The following is a 21,895-nucleotide window of genomic DNA, read 5'->3' on the forward strand; positions in this document are numbered from 1 at the left end:
CACTCCATGGAAAGAGACCCCCTACAGTCAGTATGGAAATGGAACACTCCATGGAGAGACTCCCTACAGTCAGTATGGAAATGGAACACTCCATGGAAAGAGACCCCTACAGTCAGTATGGAAATGGAACACTCCATGGAGAGAGACCCCCTACAGTCAGTATGGAAATGGAACACTCCATGGAGAGAGACCCCCTACAGTCAGTATGGAAATGGAACACTCCATGGAGAGTGACCCCCTACAGTCAGTATGGACATGGAACACTCCATGGAGACAGACCCCCTACAGTCAGTATGGAAATGGAACACTTCATGGAGAGAGACCCCCTACAGTCAGTATGGAAATGGAACACTCCATGGAGAGAGACCCCCTACAGTCAGTATGGAAATGGGGGTCTTAGTGAACTACCTCTTTAAATTGACTTATTTTGTTGTCATTTTTCTTTTTTCAGTGGATGGTTACAGGTACAAAAACAATCAAATCAATGCATACAAGATGTCCCCACCCACATCCTCCCTCCCCACCCAGAAACCATGCTTCCTACACCCTCAGATTATGGGATGCAAAGGTCAGATTTGTCCATATTCTGTTCCAGTTAAAGCGTTGTTCAGATTCACTTAGATCTGTAGAATTGACTCTTTTAATGTCTAGTTCAGAATATGAGCTTTCCAAAAGTTGTTTATATATTATTGAGATCAATCCTTTCAGGAACCCAGATCATTTATTTATAAATCACATCATTGGATGTTTTGGTAGTTTGGTTTGTACTTTTGACAAATTGTGCCTACTATGTCAAGGATTTACAGCCATACTGACATCATGTTAAGAGTACATTTTATAAACTATAAAAATGTTTAGAACAATACCCACTATTAATAATGCTGATACTTACTTTATTGATCATGTTGAGCGTGCATTCGAACACGGCATCGAAGATCTGCGGGATCTCCCCAGTGATGTGTCCGCCCAGCTTGTTGACGATGGTTGCCATGGTGCTGAGGACCTCGGGCTCCCGGGCGGCGGGGACGTTGCGCTGGTAGTCGATGAGAACGGCGTCGAGCAGCGGCGGAACAAAGTTCTCCCCCACCTGAAAGGAAGGAACACCGGACGGGATGAACGGACAGATCAACGCGGCAGAGGGAGGAATGTTGTTGTTATGTTCTCACCAGGTTACTGTAGGACAGGACTGAGGTCAGTGTGTGTGTGTGTTTGTTACTAAGGACTAAGTGACCAACACGGTTGTCTTTCAAACTCTTAAGGGGAGAGTTTCCCAATCCATTCCTGGAGTACACACAGGACTGACACGTACTGCTTTAAACAGTCAGGTTGGACAGTCTAGGGTGGAGAAGTATTTTCTGTCATGTAGTTTTTCATTGAAACACCTCCGCTGTCTTTCATTGGGATGTATGTGGTAACAATATATCCTGATACATGTAGTAACATTATATCCTGATACACGTGGTACCAATATATCCTGATACATGTGGTAACAATATATCCTGATATATGTAGTAACAATATATCCTGATATATGTAGTAACAATATATCCTGATACATGTAGTAACAATATATCCTGATACATGTAGTAACAATATATCCTGATACATGTAGTAACAATATATCCTGATATACAGTTTAAGTCGGATGTTTACATACACCTTGGCCAAATACATTTCAACTCAGTTTTTCACAATTCCTGACATTTAATCCTAGTCAGAATTTCCTGTTTTAGGTCAAGTAGGATCACTATTTTAAGAATGTGAAATGTCAGAATAATAGTAGAGAGAATTATTTATTTCAGCTTTTATTTTTTACATCACATTCCCAGTGGGTCAGAAGTTTACACACACTCAATTAGTATTTGGTAGCATTGCCTTGGGTCAGAGGTTTGTGTAGCCTTCCACAAGCTTCCCACAATACATTGGGTGAATTTATGCCCATTCCTCCTGACAGAGCTGGTGTAACTGAGTCAGGTTTGTAGGCCTCCTTGCTCGGACACGCTTTTTCAGTTCTGCCACACATTTTCTATAGGATTGAGGTCAGGGCTTTGTGATGGCCACTCCAATACCTTGACTTTGTTGTCCTTAAGCCATTTTGAAACAACTTTGGAAGTATGCTTGGGGTCATTGTCCATTTGGAAGACCCATTTGCGACCAAGCTTTAACTTCCTGACTGATGTCTTGAGATGTTGCTTCAATATATCCACATAATTTTCCTTCCTCATGAAGCCATCTATTTTGTGAAGTGCACCAGCCCCTCCTGCAGCAAATTACCCCCACAACATGATGCTGCCACCCCCGTGCTTCACGGTTGGGATGGTGTTCTTCGGCTTGCAAGCCTCCACATTTTTGTTTCATCAGACCAGAGGACATTTCTCCAAAAAGTACGATCTTTGTCCCCATGTGCAGTTGCAAACCGTAGTCTGACTTTTTTATGGCGGTTTTGGAGCAGTGGCTTCTTCCTTGCTGAGCGGCCTTTCAGGTTATGTCGATATAGGACTCGTATTATTGTGGATATAGATACCTGTTTCCTCCAGCATCTTCACACGGTCCTTTGCGGTTGTTCTTGGATTGATTTGCACTTTTCGCACCAAAGTACGTTCATCTCTAGAAGACAGAATGCGTCTCCTTCCTGAGCGGTATGACGGCTGCGTGGTCCCATGGTGTTTATACTTGCGTACTATTGTTTGTACAGATGAACGTGGTCCATTCAGGCATTTGGAAATTGTTCCCAAGGATGAACCAGACTTGTGGAGATCTACACATTTTTCTCTGAGGTCTTGGTTGATTTCTTTTGATTTTCCCATGATGTCAAGCAAAGAGGCACTTAGTTTGAAGGTAGGCCTTGAAATACATCCACACGTACACCTCCAATTGACTCAAATGATGACAATTAGCATATCAGAAGCTTCTAAAGCCATGACATAATTTTCTGGAATTTTCCAAGCCGTTTAAAGGGACAGTCAACTTAGTGTAAGTAAACTTCTGACCCACTGGAATTGTGATACAGTGAATTATAAGTTAAATAATCTGTCTGTAAACAATTGTTGTGTCATGCACAAAGTAGATGTCCTAACCGACTTGCCAAAACTATAGTTTGTTAACAAGAAATGTGTGGAATGGTTGAAAAAAAGGACTCCAAACTAAGTGTGTGTAAACTTCCGACTTCAACTGTATGTAGTAACAATACATCCTGATACATATAGTACCAATATCTTCCTGTCAGATGTGTATATATCTGATATATGTAGTACCAATATCTTCCTGTCAGATGTGTATATATATCTGTATCTCACCATCTGTGGATCGCTGGATCTGCTAACCCAGCCGGAGATTAGTTTGAGCGTCTCTCTTTTCACCGTCCTCATACTTCTGATCAGGGGCTGTTTCGTCACCATCTCTCCTGAAACGCACAGCGCCAAGACAATAGACGCATGAGGAGAGGACACAGCGCCAAGAGAACAGACGCATGAGGAGAGGACACACCACAAAGAGAATAGACGCATGAGGAGAGGACACACCACAAAGAGAATAGACGCATGAGGAGAGGACACACCGCCAAGAGAATAGACACATGAGGAGAGGACACACCGCAAAGAGAATAGACACATGAGGAGAGGACACAGCGCCAAGAGAATAGACGCATGAGGAGAGGACACACCGCCAAGAGAATAGACGCATGAGGAGAGGACACACCGCCAAGAGAATAGACACATGAGGAGAGGACACACCACAAAGAGAACAGACACATGAGGAGAGGACACACCGCCAAGAGAATAGACACATGAGGAGAGGACACACCACAAAGAGAATAGACACATGAGGAGAGGACACACCACAAAGAGAATAGACACATGAGGAGAGGACACACCACAAAGAGAATAGACGCATGAGGAGAGGACACACCACAAAGAGAATAGACACATGAGGAGAGGACACACCACAAAGAGAATAGACACATGAGGAGAGGACACACCACAAAGAGAATAGACACATGAGGAGAGGACACACCACAAAGAGAATAGACGCATGAGGAGAGGACACACCGCCAAGAGAATAGACACATGAGGAGAGGACACACCACAAAGAGAATAGACACATGAGGAGAGGACACACCGCCAAGAGAATAGACACATGAGGAGAGGACACACCGCCAAGAGAACAGACACATGAGGAGAGGACACACCGCCAAGAGAAGTGACGCATGAGGACAGGACACACACACAGCCCCCAGCCCAGCCCACCCCATCCCCCCACTGACCGTTGGTCTGGATGGCTGCGGAGATGTTTTCGCTGAGGCACTTGTAGACGTTGAGCATGTCCAGATAAATGCGTCCTAACTGGATAACGAAGGGGTGTCCCACGGCCTTACAGGCCCGGACGTTGGTCTTCAGGATGCTGCCGAGCTGCTTCACCGTCTCTGGGTCCTTCAGAATGTCCACGTTCTAACAGAGGGGAGTCAACCAATCACATGTCATTTATAAAGCCCTTTTTACATCAGCAGATGTCATAAAGCGCTGTACAGAAACCCAGCCGAAAACCACAAACAGCAAACAATGCAGATGTAGAAGCACGGTGTCTAGGATAAACTCCCTGGAAAGCAGGAACCTAGGAAGAAACCTAGAGAGGAACCAGGCTCCGAGGGGTGGCCAGTCCTCTCCTGGCTGTACTGGGTAGAGATTTAAGAGAAGGATACTTTAGTGATCATCAGACTGAGACTACAGGTCTTTGACTACAGGAAAGGGGTACTACTACAGGTCTTTGACTGTAGGAAAAGGGTACTACTACAGGTCTGAGTACAGGAAAGGGGTACTACTACAGGTCTGAGTACAGGAAAGGGGTACTACTACAGGTCTTTGACTACAGGAAAGGGGTAGCTACTACAGGTCTTTGACTACAGGAAAGGGGTACTACTACAGGTCTGACTACAGGAAAGGGGTACTACTACAGGTCTGACTACAGGAAAGGGGTACTACTACAGGTCTGACTACAGGAAAGGGGTAGCTACTACAGGTCTGACTACATGAAAGGGGTAGCTACTACAGGTCTGACTACAGGAAAAGGGTAGCTACTACAGGTCTGACTACTAGAAAGGGGTACTACTACAGGTCTTTCTGTGACCTGGTGTTCTCCAGCAGCTGAACACATGTACATAGCAGTCCTGACATGGGTTTCAATCAGACACACTGCTCTTCAGGACAACTCTCTCCCTCCATCCTGTCTTACTCACTGTCCTATCCAGTCACGTTCTCACTGGGGGAATTTTAGCTTATTTACAAAACATGTACAAAATATGAAAGAAGTGTGAAATGAATGATCACAGAGTGACTAGATTCATTACTACAGGAGTGACTAGATTCATTATTACAGGAGTGACTAGATTCATTATTACAGGAATGACTAGATAGGAGTGACTAGATTCATTATTACAGGGGTGACTAGATTCATTATTACAGGAGTGGCTAGATTCATTATTACAGGAGTGACTAGATTCATTATTACAGGAGTGACTAGATTCATTATTACAGGAGTGACTAGATTCATTATTACAGGAGTGACTAGATTCATTATTACAGGAGTGACTAGATTCATTACTACAGGAGTGACTAGATTCATTACTACAGGAGTGACTAGATTCATTATTACAGGAGTGACTAGATTCATTACTACAGGAGTGACTAGATTCATTATTACAGAGTGACTAGATTCATTATTACAGGAGTGACTAGATTCATTATTACAGGAGTGACTAGATTCATTATTACAGGAGTGACTAGATTCATTATTACAGGAGTGACTAGATTCATCATTACAGGAGTGATTAGATTCATCATTACAGGAGTGACTAGATTCATTATTACAGGAGTGACTAGATTCATTATTACCGGAGTGACTAGATTCATTATTACCGGAGTGACTAGATTCATTATTACAGGAGTGACTAGATTCATTATTACAGGAGTGACTAGATTCATTATTACAGGAGTGACTAGATTCATTACTACAGGAGTGACTAGATTCATTACTACAGGAGTGACTAGATTCATTATTACAGGAGTGACTAGATTCATTATTACAGGAGTGACTAGATTCATTATTACAGGAGTGACTAGATTCATTACTACAGGAGTGACTATATTCATTATTACAGGGGTGACTAGATTCATTATTACAGGGGTGACTAGATTCATTATTACAGGAGTGACTAGATTCATTAATACAGGAGTGACTAGATTCATTAATACAGGAGTTACTAGATTTATTATTACAGGAGTGACTAGATTCATTACTACAGGAGTGACTAGATTCATTACTACAGGAGTGACGTACCTTGGTGGCCTGTTGAATGATGCTGTCCCACACCTGGTTAGGCAGTAACATGTATTTCTCTATGATATGCTCTTGTACTGCCTGGTCTGTCTGGGCTCCGATCATGTACCCCACGGCCTCGTAGAACGTATGGACCTGCACAACACACACAGGAGACCCAGAACATATAGATACACAGATACTAGATTCTGCTCTGAGTCAGCGGGATGCCTCTCAGTACAGAGATAGATACACAAATACTAGATTCTGAGTCAGCGTGATGCTTCTCAGTAGACAGAGATACTAGATTCTGCTCTGAGTCAGCGGGATGCCTCTCAGTACAGAGATAGATACACAAATACTAGATTCTGAGTCAGCGTGATGCTTCTCAGTAGACAGAGATAGATACACAGATACTAGATTCTGCTCTGAGTCAGCATGATGCCTCTCAGTAGACAGAGAGATAGATACACAAATACTAGATTCTGCTCTGAGTCAGCATGATGCTTCTCAGTAGACAGAGGTAGATACACAGATACTAGATTCTGCTCTGAGTCAGCGTGATTATTCTCAGTAGACATAGATACAAATACTAGATTCTGCTCTGAGTCAGTGTGCTGCTTCTCAGACAGAGAGATCAAGTCCCATCTAGTCAGTGTGTTTCTACAGCTTGGAACGTACACACCAACATAACATCAGCACTGAGGGATGGTCAAGGTTTGTAACTTTTGTCAGCGTTAGTAATAATGAACACAGATACAAGAAACAGAGAAAGACCATCTGGGTTTTATTGGTTAGATGTTCTGAATCCCAGAGCTTTATCAGTAGAACATGACAGAGTCCTCTCTACTCAATCCATTTCTATAGCTTGGTGTGTGTTTGAACCCATTTCAACATGCCCTCTAATACACACCTTTTAGTTTGGGCTGAGTGAATTGACAGGTATAGTCCTCTCTAGTCAGCGCATTTCTAGGGCCTGAGGCTGACCTGTCTGTTGGGGTTAAAGGTCATGATGATGGAGTTGATGTTGTTGAGGATCTCGTCGCACGCGTGTGTGTGTGTGTGTGTGTGTACCTGCTGTGGCTGCAGGTCACAGGTGTGTGTGTGTGTGTGTGTACCTGTTGTGGCTGCAGGTCACAGGTGTGTGTGTGTGTGTGTGTGTGTGTACCTGCTGTGGCTGCAGGTCACAGATGATGGTGTTGATATTGTTGAGGATCTCGTCGATGAAGGGCATCACCTCGCCCACCTGCACCTGGACAAAATGGCGACGGCACTTCTGGGCGATCTTGATGAAAGTGTCACACGCCATATCCTGTACCCCATCATGGGTCTCTGAGAGGGGGAGGGAGGGGGTGAGACAGGCTGGATAACACACACAACTCACCTCTGTACACCAGGCACACAGACAGTTAGTTAGTTCTGTCACCTCTGTACACAGACAGTTAGTTAGTTCTGTCACCTCTGTACACAGACAGTTAGTTAGTTCTCTCACCTCTGTACACCAGGCACACAGACAGTTAGTTAGTTCTCTCACCTCTGTACACCAGTCACACAGACAGTTAGTTAGTTCTCTCACCTCTGTACATCAGGCACACAGACAGTTAGTTAGTTCTCTCACCGTGCATGAACTCAAAGAGTTTATTGACGACGGTCTTGAGGAACTTCCAGTGGGCTCTGAGGAAGCGAGGGTACTGGCCCACAATGTACATGATATTGGAGGCAATGATGGCCTTATTGTCCTTTCCCCTCTTCTGTTCACATAGACCCAGCAGATCCTACACACACACACACACCAGTTAGACAGATGGATAACAGAGAGCCTTTGGACAATAGATGAGCTATATGTTCATCCTTGAGGCCCAGTGTGTCCAGAGAGGCAGCACATCTTTCCCTCCTGCACCTCCTGCATCTCTGTCACATTGTCCATCAGCTCAACTAAATATCCACCAAACAAACTCCCATTCTCCTCCTTCTCCTGAAGAGAAAGATGCTGCTCAACATTCTCCTGAAGAGAAAGATGCTGCTCAACATTCTCCTGAAGAGAAAGATGCTGCTCAACATTCTCCTAAATAGAAAGATGCTGCTCAACATTCTCCTGAAGAGAAAGATGCTGCTCAACATTCTCCTAAAGAGAAAGATGCTATCCTGCTCAACATTCTCCTGAAGAGAAAGATGCTGCTCAACATTCTCCTGAAGAGAAAGATGCTGCTCAACATTCTCCTGAAGAGAAAGATGCTGCTCAACATTCTCCTGAAGAGAAAGATGCTGCTCAACATTCTCCTAAAGAGAAAGATGTTGCTCAACATTCTCCTAAAGAGAAAGATGCTGCTCAACTTTCTCCTAAAGAGAAAGATGCTGCTCAACATTCACCTAAAGAGAAAGATGCTGCTCAACATTCTCCTAAAGAGAAAGATGCTGCTCAACATTGTCCTAAAGAGAAAGATGCTGCTCAACATTCTCCCGAAGAGAAAGATGCTGCTCAACATTCTCCTGAAGAGAAAGATGCTGCTCAACATTCTCCTGAAGAGAAAGATGCTGCTCAACATTCCCCTAAAGAGAAAGATGCTGCTCAACATTCTCCTAAAGAGAAAGATGCTGCTCAACATTGTCCTAAAGAGAAAGATGCTGCTCAACATTCTCCCGAAGAGAAAGATGCTGCTCAACATTCTCCTGAAGAGAAAGATGCTGCTCAACATTCTCCTGAAGAGAAAGATGCTGCTCAACATTCCCCTAAAGAGAAAGATGCTGCTCAACATTCTCCTGAAGAGAAAGATGCTGCTCAACATTCTCCTGAAGAGAAAGATGCTGCTCAACATTGTCCTAAAGAGAAAGATGCTGCTCAACATTCTCCTGAAGAGAAAGATGCTGCTCAACATTCTCCTAAAGAGAAAGATGCTGCTAAACATTCTCCTAAAGAGAAAGATGCTGCTCAACATTCTAAAGAGAAAGATGCTGCTCAACATTCTCCTAAAGAGAAAGATGCTGCTAAACATTCTCCTAAAGAGAAAGATGCTGCTCAACATTCTAAAGAGAAAGATGCTGCTCAACATTCTCCTAAAGAGAAAGATGCTGCTCAACATTCTCCTGAAGAGAAATATGCTGCTCAACATTCTCCCAAAGAGAAAGATGCTACTCAACATTCTCCCAAAGAGAAAGATGCTGCTCAACATTCTCCTGAAGAGAAAGATGCTGCTCAACATTCTCCTGAAGAGAAAGATGCTGCTCAACATTCTCCTGAAGAGAAAGATGCTGCTCAACATTCTCCTGAAGAGAAAGATGCTGCTCAACATTCTCCTAAAGAGAAAGATGTTGCTCAACATTCTCCTAAAGAGAAAGATGCTGCTCAACTTTCTCCTAAAGAGAAAGATGCTGCTCAACATTCACCTAAAGAGAAAGATGCTGCTCAACATTCTCCTGAAGCGAAAGATGTTGCTCAACATTCTCCTAAAGAGAAAGATGCTGCTCAACATTCTCCTGAAGCGAAAGATGCTGCTTAACATTCTCCTGAAGAGAAAGATACTGCTCAACATTCTCCTAAAGAGAAAGATGCTGCTCAACATTCTCCTAAAGAGAAAAATGCTGTTCAACATTCTCCTAAAGAGAAAGATTCTGCTCAACATTCTCCTGAAGAGAAAGATGCTGTTCAACATTCTCCTAAAGAGAAAGATGCTGCTCAACATTGTCCTAAAGAGAAAGATGCTGCTCAACATTCTCCCGAAGAGAAAGATGCTGCTCAACATTCTCCTGAAGAGAAAGATGCTGCTCAACATTCTCCTGAAGAGAAAGATGCTGCTCAACATTCTCCTGAAGAGAAAGATGCTGCTCAACATTCTCCTAAAGAGAAAGATGCTGCTCAACATTCTCCTGAAGAGAAAGATGCTGCTCAACATTCTCCTAAAGAGAAAGATGCTGCTCAACATTTTCCTGAAGAGAAAGATGCTGCTCAACATTCTCCTAAAGAGAAAGATGCTGCTCAACATTCTCCTGAAGAGAAAGATGCTGCTCAACATTCTAAAGAGAAAGATGCTGCTCAACATTCTCCTGAAGAGAAAGATGCTGCTCAACATTCTCCTAAAGAGAAAGATGCTGCTCAACATTCTCCTGAAGAGAAAGATGCTGCTCAACATTGTCCTAAAGAGAAAGATGCTGCTCAACATTCTCTCGAAGAGAAAGATGCTGCTCAACATTCTCCTAAAGAGAAAGATGCTGCTCAACATTCTCCTGAAGAGAAAGATGCTGTTCAACATTCTCCTAAAGAGAAAGATGCTGCTCAACATTCTCCTAGAGAAAGATGCTGCTCAACATTCTCCTGAAGAGAAAGATGCTGCTCAACATTCTCCTGAAGAGAAAGATGCTGCTCAACATTCCCCTAAAGAGAAAGATGCTGCTCAACATTCTCCTAAAGAGAAAGATGCTGCTCAACATTGTCCTAAAGAGAAAGATGCTGCTCAACATTCTCCCGAAGAGAAAGATGCTGCTCAACATTCTCCTGAAGAGAAAGATGCTGCTCAACATTCTCCTGAAGAGAAAGATGCTGCTCAACATTCCCCTAAAGAGAAAGATGCTGCTCAACATTCTCCTGAAGAGAAAGATGCTGCTCAACATTCTCCTGAAGAGAAAGATGCTGCTCAACATTGTCCTAAAGAGAAAGATGCTGCTCAACATTCTCCTGAAGAGAAAGATGCTGCTCAACATTCTCCTAAAGAGAAAGATGCTGCTAAACATTCTCCTAAAGAGAAAGATGCTGCTCAACATTCTAAAGAGAAAGATGCTGCTCAACATTCTCCTAAAGAGAAAGATGCTGCTAAACATTCTCCTAAAGAGAAAGATGCTGCTCAACATTCTAAAGAGAAAGATGCTGCTCAACATTCTCCTAAAGAGAAAGATGCTGCTCAACATTCTCCTGAAGAGAAATATGCTGCTCAACATTCTCCCAAAGAGAAAGATGCTACTCAACATTCTCCCAAAGAGAAAGATGCTGCTCAACATTCTCCTGAAGAGAAAGATGCTGCTCAACATTCTCCTGAAGAGAAAGATGCTGCTCAACATTCTCCTGAAGAGAAAGATGCTGCTCAACATTCTCCTGAAGAGAAAGATGCTGCTCAACATTCTCCTAAAGAGAAAGATGTTGCTCAACATTCTCCTAAAGAGAAAGATGCTGCTCAACTTTCTCCTAAAGAGAAAGATGCTGCTCAACATTCACCTAAAGAGAAAGATGCTGCTCAACATTCTCCTGAAGCGAAAGATGTTGCTCAACATTCTCCTAAAGAGAAAGATGCTGCTCAACATTCTCCTGAAGCGAAAGATGCTGCTTAACATTCTCCTGAAGAGAAAGATACTGCTCAACATTCTCCTAAAGAGAAAGATGCTGCTCAACATTCTCCTAAAGAGAAAAATGCTGTTCAACATTCTCCTAAAGAGAAAGATTCTGCTCAACATTCTCCTGAAGAGAAAGATGCTGTTCAACATTCTCCTAAAGAGAAAGATGCTGCTCAACATTGTCCTAAAGAGAAAGATGCTGCTCAACATTCTCCCGAAGAGAAAGATGCTGCTCAACATTCTCCTGAAGAGAAAGATGCTGCTCAACATTCTCCTGAAGAGAAAGATGCTGCTCAACATTCTCCTGAAGAGAAAGATGCTGCTCAACATTCTCCTAAAGAGAAAGATGCTGCTCAACATTCTCCTGAAGAGAAAGATGCTGCTCAACATTCTCCTAAAGAGAAAGATGCTGCTCAACATTTTCCTGAAGAGAAAGATGCTGCTCAACATTCTCCTAAAGAGAAAGATGCTGCTCAACATTCTCCTGAAGAGAAAGATGCTGCTCAACATTCTAAAGAGAAAGATGCTGCTCAACATTCTCCTGAAGAGAAAGATGCTGCTCAACATTCTCCTAAAGAGAAAGATGCTGCTCAACATTCTCCTGAAGAGAAAGATGCTGCTCAACATTGTCCTAAAGAGAAAGATGCTGCTCAACATTCTCTCGAAGAGAAAGATGCTGCTCAACATTCTCCTAAAGAGAAAGATGCTGCTCAACATTCTCCTGAAGAGAAAGATGCTGTTCAACATTCTCCTAAAGAGAAAGATGCTGCTCAACATTCTCCTAGAGAAAGATGCTGCTCAACATTCTCCTAGAGAAAGATGCTGCTCAACATTCTCCTAGAGAAAGATGCTGCTCAACATTCTAAAGAGAAAGATGCTGCTCAACATTCTCCCAAAGAGAAAGATGCTGCTCAACATTCTCCTGAAGAGAAAGATGCTGCTCAACATTCTCCTAAAGAGAAAGATGCTGCTCAACATTCTCCTAAAGCCTTCTGGTCATCAACCCTCTACATGAATCCCATTTTACTCTCTCCGTTATACCGTTATACTTGTCCCTAGGTGGCCTCCGTACCTTGATGACGGTGACCAGGAACCTCTTCTCGTCCTCTTCGTGCATGGCTCCACTGATGGACCCTATAGCCCAGCACAGTGTGTTGAGGTTCTTCCAGGACCACTCTGTTCCGTTCACCTGGTTATGAAGCTTCTCTGTCATTATACGCTCCGTGTCTGCATAGTCCAGATGGGTCAGGTACACTAGAGAGAGAGAGAGAGAGACAGAGACAGAGAAACAGAGACAGAGAGAGAGACAGAGAGAGAGAGAGAGAGACACAGAGAGAGAGAGAGAGAGAGAGAGAGAGAGAGAGAGAGGAGACGATCACAGAGAGTTTAGAGTGTAGATCAAGTCAATAGACTAGGGTCCTTATTGAATATGTAGTGGTGCTGTACAGTGATGTGATGTCCACAAAGGAAACTGACAATCAGTCTAAATGTAGAAAGTCACACATAACTATTCCACCTGCTATATCTGCTTCCTGCACTCATTAAGCGTCACACACCCCCCCCCCCCCCCCCACACACACCCACACACCCACACACACGACGTACCCAGTGTCTCTCTCATGTTCTTGTAGAGGTTGATGGAGTCTGTGTCCTTCATGAACTCTCGTACCACCTCTCCCTGGTCGTTCTCCACCACCAGCACCTCCTCCGGCTTGGCCATGCGGCTCACCATCAGCAGACGCACCTGTAACCAACATCACCAGCCGTCAAGACACACAGAGAGAAACACAGACACACAGAGAGAAACCCAGACACACAGAGAGAGAGACACAGACACACAGAGAGAGAGACACAGACACACAGAGAGACACAGACACACAGAGAGAGAGAGACAGACACACAGAGAGACACAGACACACAGAGAGACACACAGAGAAACACAGACACACAGAGAGACACAGACACACAGAGAGAGAGACACAGACACACAGAGAGACACAGACACACAGAGAGAAACACAGACACACAGAGAAACACAGACACACAGAGAGAAACACAGACACACAGAGAGAAACACAGACACACAGAGAGAAACACAGACACACAGAGAGAAACACAGACACACAGAGAGACACAGACACACAGAGAGAGAGACACAGACACACAGAGAGAGAGACACAGACACACAGAGAGAGAGACACAGACACACAGAGAGAGAGACACAGACACACAGAGAGAGAGACACAGACACACAGAGAGAAACACAGACACACAGAGAGAAACACAGACACACAGAGAGAGAGACACAGACACACAGAGAGAAACACAGACACACAGAGAGAAACCCAGACACACAGAGAAACACAGACACACAGAGAGACACAGACACACAGAGAGAGAGACACAGACACACAGAGAGAAACCCAGACACACAGAGAGAGAGACACACATAGAGAGAGACACAGACACACCGAGAGAAACACACAGACACACAGAGAGAAACACACAGACACACAGAGAGAAACACACAGACACACAGAGAGAAACACACAGACACACAGAGAGAAACACACAGACACACAGAGAGAAACACAGACACACAGAGAGAAACACAGACACACAGAGAGAGAGAGACACAGACACAGAGAGACACACAGACACACGCAGCCACACACACGCAGCCACACACACACACACACACACACACACACACACACACACACTTCATGCCAACAAATTCTCTGGACCACACACTCTGACCATGTGCCAACAAATTCTCTCCCTCTCCGCTCGCTCTCACATACACACTGTGACCCCCAGAGAGCAAGAGTGAGTGTGTCTGTCTGTCAGCCAGTCAGTCCGGCCTGTCCGTCTGTCTGTCTGGTCACCTTGGAGAGTACAGGCAGGTAGAGCTGTCTGCGAGGAGGGACATCAAAGTGTTGTGATCCAGACAGCAGGGGGGAGGTGGAGGTGGAGAAGGGACTCTCCCTGTAAAGCTCTGCAGCCAGATGGTTCCAGTACTCCAGACAGATCTTAAAGATCTCTGTCTCCTCCACCTCAGACACCAACAACATGTAGTGGAGAGCCTGGAGGAGAGGAGGAGAGGAGAGGAGGAGAGAGAGGAGGAGAGGGGGAGGAGGAGAGAGGAGGAGAGGAGAGGAGGGGAGAGAGAGGAGGAGAGGAGAGAAGGGGGGAGGAGGAGAGAGAGGAGGAGAGGAGGAGAGGGGAGGAGGAGGAGGTGGGGGGGGGGGGGGGGAGGGGGAGAGAGAGGGGGAGGAGGGGAGGGGTTACTGTTTAATTTGAAGGATCTGTTTTGTATATTTAGTGGTTTTCATAACAGCCCTCGTGAGTTTCCAACCTGCATTAACGTTGACTTAATAGTTGTAAAGAAACCCAGGCCTTTTCCCATGTCCTCTTCTTCTCCACCATGTCCCACCCAGGACCTAACCATGTCCTCTTCTTCTCCACTATGTTCCACCCAGGACCTAACCATGGCCTCTTCTTCTCCACCATGTCCCACCCAGGACCTAACCATGTCCTCTTCTTCTCCACTATGTCCCACCCAGTCCCAGGATGTAACCATGTCCCACCCAGTCCCAGGATGTAACCATGTCCCACCCAGTCCCAGGATGTAACCATGTCCTCTTCTTCTCCACTATGTCCCACCCAGTCCCAGGACGTAACCATGTCCCACCCAGTCCCAGGATGTAACCAGTGGGCTTGAATCAACTAAGCCCAGCAGCGTTCAGGAAATGAGAAAAGAGTCGTTTTGTGAGAAACTGCTGCGGTGTGTTTCTCACCTCCATCAGTGTCTCTCGGAGGTTGGGCCTCTTCTCGATGAGCTGACCGTGCTCCTTCAGGAAGGTGCAGAGGAACAGGCTGAGGTTCTGGATGAAGTTCTGCTCGTCATCCTTACCGTTGGAATACGCCAGACGGATGTTGGTGTTCAGGGGAAGCATCTGGGGAGGAGACGGAGAATAGGAATGGATGATTGACAAGACAGTCTGTGTGTGTGTGTTACATTTGTTGGCAACAGTGGGATCCACACCTGCCTGGAGAACTGTGTGGGTGTGTGTGTGTGTGTGTTACATTAGTTGGCAACAGTGGGATCCACACCTGCCTGGAACACTGTGTGTGTGTGTGTGTGTGTGTGTGTGTGTGTGTGTGTGTAAATATATGTACACACCTGTTTGAGTTGACACATGGTGAGCGTGAAGAGGTTGACAAACTGCTCCTCGTATTGGCTGACACTGACGCCGGCGATCTCCGTCAGACACTTCAACGTCACGTTGCGGAACATCGGCACGTTCAGGAACTACAGAATCAACCAACCAATCAAATGTATTTATAAATCCCTTCTTACACCAGCTGATGTCATAAAGTGCTGTACAGAAACCCAGCCTAAAACCCCAAACAGCAAGCAATGCAGGTGTAGAAAACTCCCTGGAAAGGCCAAAACCTAGGAAGAAACCAGGCTCTGAGGGGTGACCAGTCCTCTACTGGCTGTACTGGGTAGAGAGGAACCAGGCTCTGAGAGGTGGCCAGTCCTCTCCTGGCTGTACTGGGTAGAGAGGAACCAGGCTCTGAGGGGTGGCCAGTCCTCTTCTGGCTGTACTGGGTAGAGAGGAACCAGGCTCTGAGGGGTGGCAAGTCCTCTTCTGGCTGTACTGGGTAGAGAGGAACCAGGCTCTGAGGGGTGGCCAGTCCTCTTCTGGCTGTACTGGGTAGAGAGGAACCAGGCTCTGAGGGGTGGCAAGTCCTCTCCTGGCTGTACTGGGTAGAGAGGAACCAGGCTCTGAGGGGTGGCCAGTCCTCTTCTGGCTGTACTGGGTAGAGAGGAACCAGGCTCTGAGGGGTGGCCAGTCCTCTACTGGCTGTACTGGGTAGAGAGGAACCAGGCTCTGAGGGGTGGCCAGTCCTCTTCTGGCTGTACTGGGTAGAGAGGAACCAGGCTCTGAGGGGTGGCAAGTCCTCTCCTGGCTGTACTGGGTAGAGAGGAACCAGGCTCTGAGGGGTGACCAGTCCTCTTCTGGCTGTACAGGGTAGAGAGGAACCAGGCTCTGAGGGGTGGCAAGTCCTCTTCTGGCTGTACTGGGTAGAGAGGAACCAGGCTCTGAGGGGTGACCAGTCCTCTCCTGGCTGAACGCTCCCAGAAATGGATATATAATTGAGGAATCCCTCATATTCTCCATTAACTGTCCAGGGTTGTATTAATCAGGCGCCAAACAGAAGAAAACAGACTGAAAGGCTTGTTTTCCGTTGCAATATGTTTTGTTACGATCGGTGTGCTTGACCTGAAGAATACGACCCACGTGTTGGCGAGAGAGGTCCAAAACAAGCCATAACAAGCCCTAGACCACCTCAAGAGGTGCAGGTTTTGGTTTTAGCCCAACACTACACAGCTGATTCAAATAATTAAAGTTAGATGATTAGTTGATTATTTGAGTCAGCTGTGTCGTGTTCGTCCTCTGTTAGGCCAGATGGAAACTATCCATTACTATCTAGCTACACAAGGACCTAGGAAATGGGTTGATTTAGATCAGGGCAGTAAACTAGACACTGATGAGAACACAGAGAGAGAGAGACAGAGCGAGAGACAGAGCGAGAGACAGAGCGAGAGACAGAGCGAGAGACAGAGAGCGAGAGCGAGACAGAGCGAGACAGAGAGAGCGAGACAGAGAGAGAGCGAGACAGAGAGAGAGAGCGAGACAGAGAGAGAGCGCGAGACAGAGAGAGAGACAGAGCGAGACAGAGAGAGAGACAGAGCGAGACAGAGAGAGACAGAGCGAGACAGAGAGAGAGACCGAGAGAGAGAGAGTGAGACAGAGAGAGACACAGAGAGAGAGCGAGACAGAGACAGTGAGAGAGAGAGAGAGAGAGAGAGAGAGAGAGACAAACAGAGAGAGAGACACAGAGAGAGAGACCGAGCGAGAGAGAAAGAGAGACAGAGAGAGAGAGAGAGAGAGAGAGCGAAACAGAGAGAGAGAGAGAGAGAGAGAGAGAGACAGAGAGAGAGACAGAGAGAGACAGAGAGGTATCTACCTTGTAGACGAGTGTGCTGATGAGTTTGGTCTCGAAAATGTACCCAAGAGGAATCCAGTTGAGAAACCTCAGCAGCGTTTCTAGAGTGGCGTGGACCAGTGGTGCATTCTGGGAATTCTCCTGGAGGACAGAACATACAGGGGGGGAAACGTTGACGACCAAATAAGAACAGTGGAGGGGAGATGAGGAAAAGTGTCATTGATGTTTATGTCCTCTGTAACTCAATTGGTAGAGCACAGAGCTTGTACAACCAGGGTAGTGGGTTTGATTCCCGGGACCACCCATATATAATATGCATGCAGCATGGCTGTTAGTCTCTTTGGATAAAAGCTTCTGCTAAATGGCATATATTATTTAAGCAATAAGGCCGAGGGGGGTTGTGGTATATGGCCGATACTCCACGGCTAAGTGCTGTTCTTATCCACGGCTAAGGGCTGTTCTTATCCACGGCTAAGGGCTGTTCTTATCCACGGCTAAGGGCTGTTCTTATCCACGGCTAAGGGCTGTTCTTATCCACGGCTAAGGGCTGTTCTTATCCACGGCTAAGGGCTGTTCTTATCCTCGGCTAAGGGCTGTTCTTATCCACGGCTAAGTGCTGTTCTTATCCACGGCTAAGGGCTGTTCTTATCCACGGCTAAGGGCTGTTCTTATCCACGGCTAAGGGCTGTTCTTATCCACGGCTAAGGGCTGTTCTTATCCTCGGCTAAGGGCTGTTCTTATCCACGGCTAAGGGCTGTTCTTATCCACGGCTAAGGGCTGTTCTTATCCACGGCTAAGGGCTGTTCTTATCCACGGCTAAGGGCTGTTCTTATCCACGGCTAAGGGCTGTTCTTATCCACGGCTAAGGGCTGTTCTTATGCACGACACAACGTGGAGTGCCTGCATACACCCCCCAGAGGTGCTTTATTGCGATTATAAACTGGTTACCAACGTTATTAAGAGCAGTAAAAATAAATGTTTTGTGATACCCGTGGTAATACGGTCTGATATACCACAGCTTTCAGACAAAAAACATTCAGGGCTCAAACCACCCAGTTTAGAATATATTCTGAGGTAAAGGAAGAGGCTTCACGTACCATGACGAGCAGGAATATCTATACTAAACTGGTCTGAGGTAAAGGAAGAGGCTTCACGTACCATGACGAGCAGGAATATCTATACTAAACTGGTCTGAGGTAAAGGAAGAGGCTTCACGTACCATGACAAACTGGCAGAGCAGGAATATCTATACTAAACTGGTCTGAGGTAAAGGAAGAGGCTTCACGTACCATGACAAACTGGCAGAGCAGGAATATCTATACTAAACTGGTCTGAGGTAAAGGAAGAGGCTTCACCTACCATGACAAACTGGCAGAGCTGGAATATCTGGGAGAATTCGTTGCACATGCTGAAAGAGAGGCATAGTGAGTGTTACGACAGAGTCGGGATTTTACTTCCATTACTTCCATTTGCAATTCCATCTGTCTTCCAGGGTCATAGGAGGACAGCATAGCTCATACCAGACAATGACAACTCCTGGTTCTGTGGTGCAGACATTCTGGCCTATTGATTGTGGTGAGAGTTTATCAGTCTCTGAGATATGTAGGGCATCACTGTCTGAGGTGCAGACCAGGGGCGCGTTCCAGGGGGTCTTTACTGCAGTCACGCTGCACTGCTGATCAGATCTCAAGATCCACATTGATATGAAAAAACTGCACATATCAGAAGACCACAATGTTTTAAGTTCTAGTCTTTTCTCAGCTATACGAACAGCTTTTGGTAGAGCCTGGTACTAACAGCTTTTGGTAGAGCCTGGTACTAACAACTGTTGGTAGAGCAGGGTACTAACAGCTGTTGGTAAGGCAGGGTACTAACAGCTGTTGGTAGAGCAGGGTACTAACAGCTGTTGGTAGAGCAGGGTACTAACAGCTGTTGGTAAGGCAGGGTACTAACAGCTGTTGGTAAGGCAGGGTACTAACAGCTGTTGGTAGAGCAGGGTACTAACAGCTGTTGGTAAGGCAGGGTACTAACAGCTGTTGGTAAGGCAGGGTACTAACAGCTGTTGGTAAGGCAGGGTACTAACAGCTGTTGGTAAGGCAGGGTACTAACAGCTGTTGGTAAGGCAGGGTACTAACAGCTGTTGGTAGAGCAGGGTACTAACAGCTGTTGGTAGAGCAGGGTACTAACAGCTGTTGGTAAGGCAGGGTACTAACAGCTGTTGGTAGAGCCTGGTACTAACAGCTGTTGGTAAGGCAGGGTACTAACAGCTGTTGGTAAGGCAGGGTACTAACAGCTGTTGGTAGAGCAGGGTCCTAACAACTGTTGGTAGAGCAGGGTACTAACAGCTGTTGGTAGAGCAGGGTACTAACAGCTGTTGGTAGAGCAGGGTACTAACAGCTGTTGGTAGAGCAGGGTACTAACAGCTGTTGGTAGAGCAGGGTACTAACAGCTGTTGGTAGAGCAGGGTACTAACAGCTGTTGGTAGAGCAGGGTACTAACAGCTGTTGGTAGAGCAGGGTACTAACAGCTGTTGGTAGAGCAGGGTACTAACAGCTGTTGGTAGAGCAGGGTACTAACAGCTGTTGGTAGAGCAGGGTACTAACAGATGTTGGTAGAGCAGGGTACTAACAGCTGTTGGTAGAGCAGGGTACTAACAGCTGTTGGTAGAGCAGGGTACTAACAGCTGTTGGTAGAGCCTGGTACTAACAGCTGTTGGTAGAGCAGGGTACTAACAGCTGTTGGTAGAGCAGGGTACTAACAGCTGTTGGTAGAGCAGGGTACTAACAGCTGTTGGTAGAGCAGGGTACTAACAGCTTTGAGGTGCTTTCCGCATATAAGGAAAATGTATACACACATGACTAAGTGGCTTTGGATCAATGTGTCTGCTAAATGGTGTCTATATATATATATATATATATATATATATTAGAAATGTAAAAAATGTGCTATGTTAAGATATACAGTATATGAATATATTACCTGTCTTTGAGATGCTTGGCCTTGACCTGGGTCATCTGTCCACTAGAGAAGTCAAACACCTCCTCACTGAGCAGCTTGAGGATGATCATGTTGTTCTGACAGAGGCTCTCGCTGGTGCGGCTGGCTCCCACGATGTCACTGATGAACGTGGGCCAGTGCTTGGGCCACTCCTGCTTCAGGATCTGGAGGGAAAGGAGGAGAGGTATACACACACATTAATATAAACAATCAGTCATACATGCAAACACCCATTTGCGGATGCATGCCAACACACACACAATACATACATACTGTAGGTACACACACACACACACACACACACACACAATACAGACATACTGTAGGTACACACACACACACACAGTACAGACATACTGTAGGTACACACACACACACACACAATACAGACATACTGTAGGTACACACACACACACACACACAATACAGACATACTGTAGGTACACACACACACACACATACAATAGACATTCTGTAGGTACACACACACACACACACATACAATAGACATTCTGTAGGTACACACACACACACAATACAGACATACTGTAGGTACACACACACACACACACACACACACACACACACACACACACACACACACACACAGATTTAGTACTGTAGATATGTAGTAGTGGTGGAGTAGGGGCCTGAGGACACACAGTGTGTTGTGAAATCTGTGAATGTATTGTAATGTTTTTTAAAATGGTATAAACTGCCTTAATTTACCTGGACCCCAGGAAGAGGATCCATAATAAATACAAACCCCTTTCTGAAGGCTCTGTACGCTAGCTTGCTGTGCTAAAGCCTATAGCCATTATTAGCTTGCTGTGCTAAAGCCTATAGCCATCATTAGTTCTGGGAGCTAATGCTGTTCTCAGGGAAGGTTACTCATTTCTTAAGTGTGTGATTCACCAAACTACCACCCTTACACACCCCCTCACACACACCCCCTCACACACACACACACACACACACACACACACACACACACACACACACACACACACACACACACACACACAGATTTAGTACTGTAGATATGTAGTAGTGGTGGAGTAGGGGCCTGAGGACACACAGTGTGTTGTGAAATCTGTGAATGTATTGTAATGTTTTTAAAATGGTATAAACTGCCTTAATTTACCTGGACCCCAGGAAGAGGATCCATAATAAATACAAACCCCTTTCTGAAGGCTCTGTACGCTAGCTTGCTGTGCTAAAGCCTATAGCCATTATTAGCTTGCTGTGC

At 45.6% G+C, this 21,895-nt stretch overlaps 1 protein-coding gene across 3 annotated transcripts in view; it reads right to left on the reverse strand.

Annotated features, from left to right (window-relative positions):
• LOC139413518 (exportin-1) overlaps nucleotides 1-21,895 on the reverse strand; it is a 79,780-nt gene that overhangs the window by 13,693 nt on the left and 44,192 nt on the right. For all 3 annotated transcript variants that reach the window (XM_071161012.1, XM_071161021.1, XM_071161029.1), the window contains 14 exons: nucleotides 20,629-20,810; nucleotides 19,009-19,057; nucleotides 17,671-17,790; nucleotides 15,815-15,943; nucleotides 15,429-15,587; nucleotides 14,517-14,714; nucleotides 13,234-13,372; nucleotides 12,701-12,882; nucleotides 7,928-8,084; nucleotides 7,478-7,641; nucleotides 6,331-6,465; nucleotides 4,262-4,445; nucleotides 3,297-3,403; nucleotides 893-1,087 (listed from right to left, as the gene is read on the reverse strand). In XM_071161012.1, coding sequence (XP_071017113.1) covers nucleotides 893-1,087; nucleotides 3,297-3,403; nucleotides 4,262-4,445; nucleotides 6,331-6,465; nucleotides 7,478-7,641; nucleotides 7,928-8,084; nucleotides 12,701-12,882; nucleotides 13,234-13,372; nucleotides 14,517-14,714; nucleotides 15,429-15,587; nucleotides 15,815-15,943; nucleotides 17,671-17,790; nucleotides 19,009-19,057; nucleotides 20,629-20,810 — 2,100 coding nt within the window. The remainder of the gene's footprint in view (nucleotides 1-892; nucleotides 1,088-3,296; nucleotides 3,404-4,261; nucleotides 4,446-6,330; nucleotides 6,466-7,477; nucleotides 7,642-7,927; nucleotides 8,085-12,700; nucleotides 12,883-13,233; nucleotides 13,373-14,516; nucleotides 14,715-15,428; nucleotides 15,588-15,814; nucleotides 15,944-17,670; nucleotides 17,791-19,008; nucleotides 19,058-20,628; nucleotides 20,811-21,895) is intronic.

The sequence above is a fragment of the Oncorhynchus clarkii genome, chromosome 1 (assembly GCF_045791955.1).
Source record: "Oncorhynchus clarkii lewisi isolate Uvic-CL-2024 chromosome 1, UVic_Ocla_1.0, whole genome shotgun sequence".
Lineage (NCBI taxonomy): Eukaryota > Metazoa > Chordata > Actinopteri > Salmoniformes > Salmonidae > Oncorhynchus > Oncorhynchus clarkii.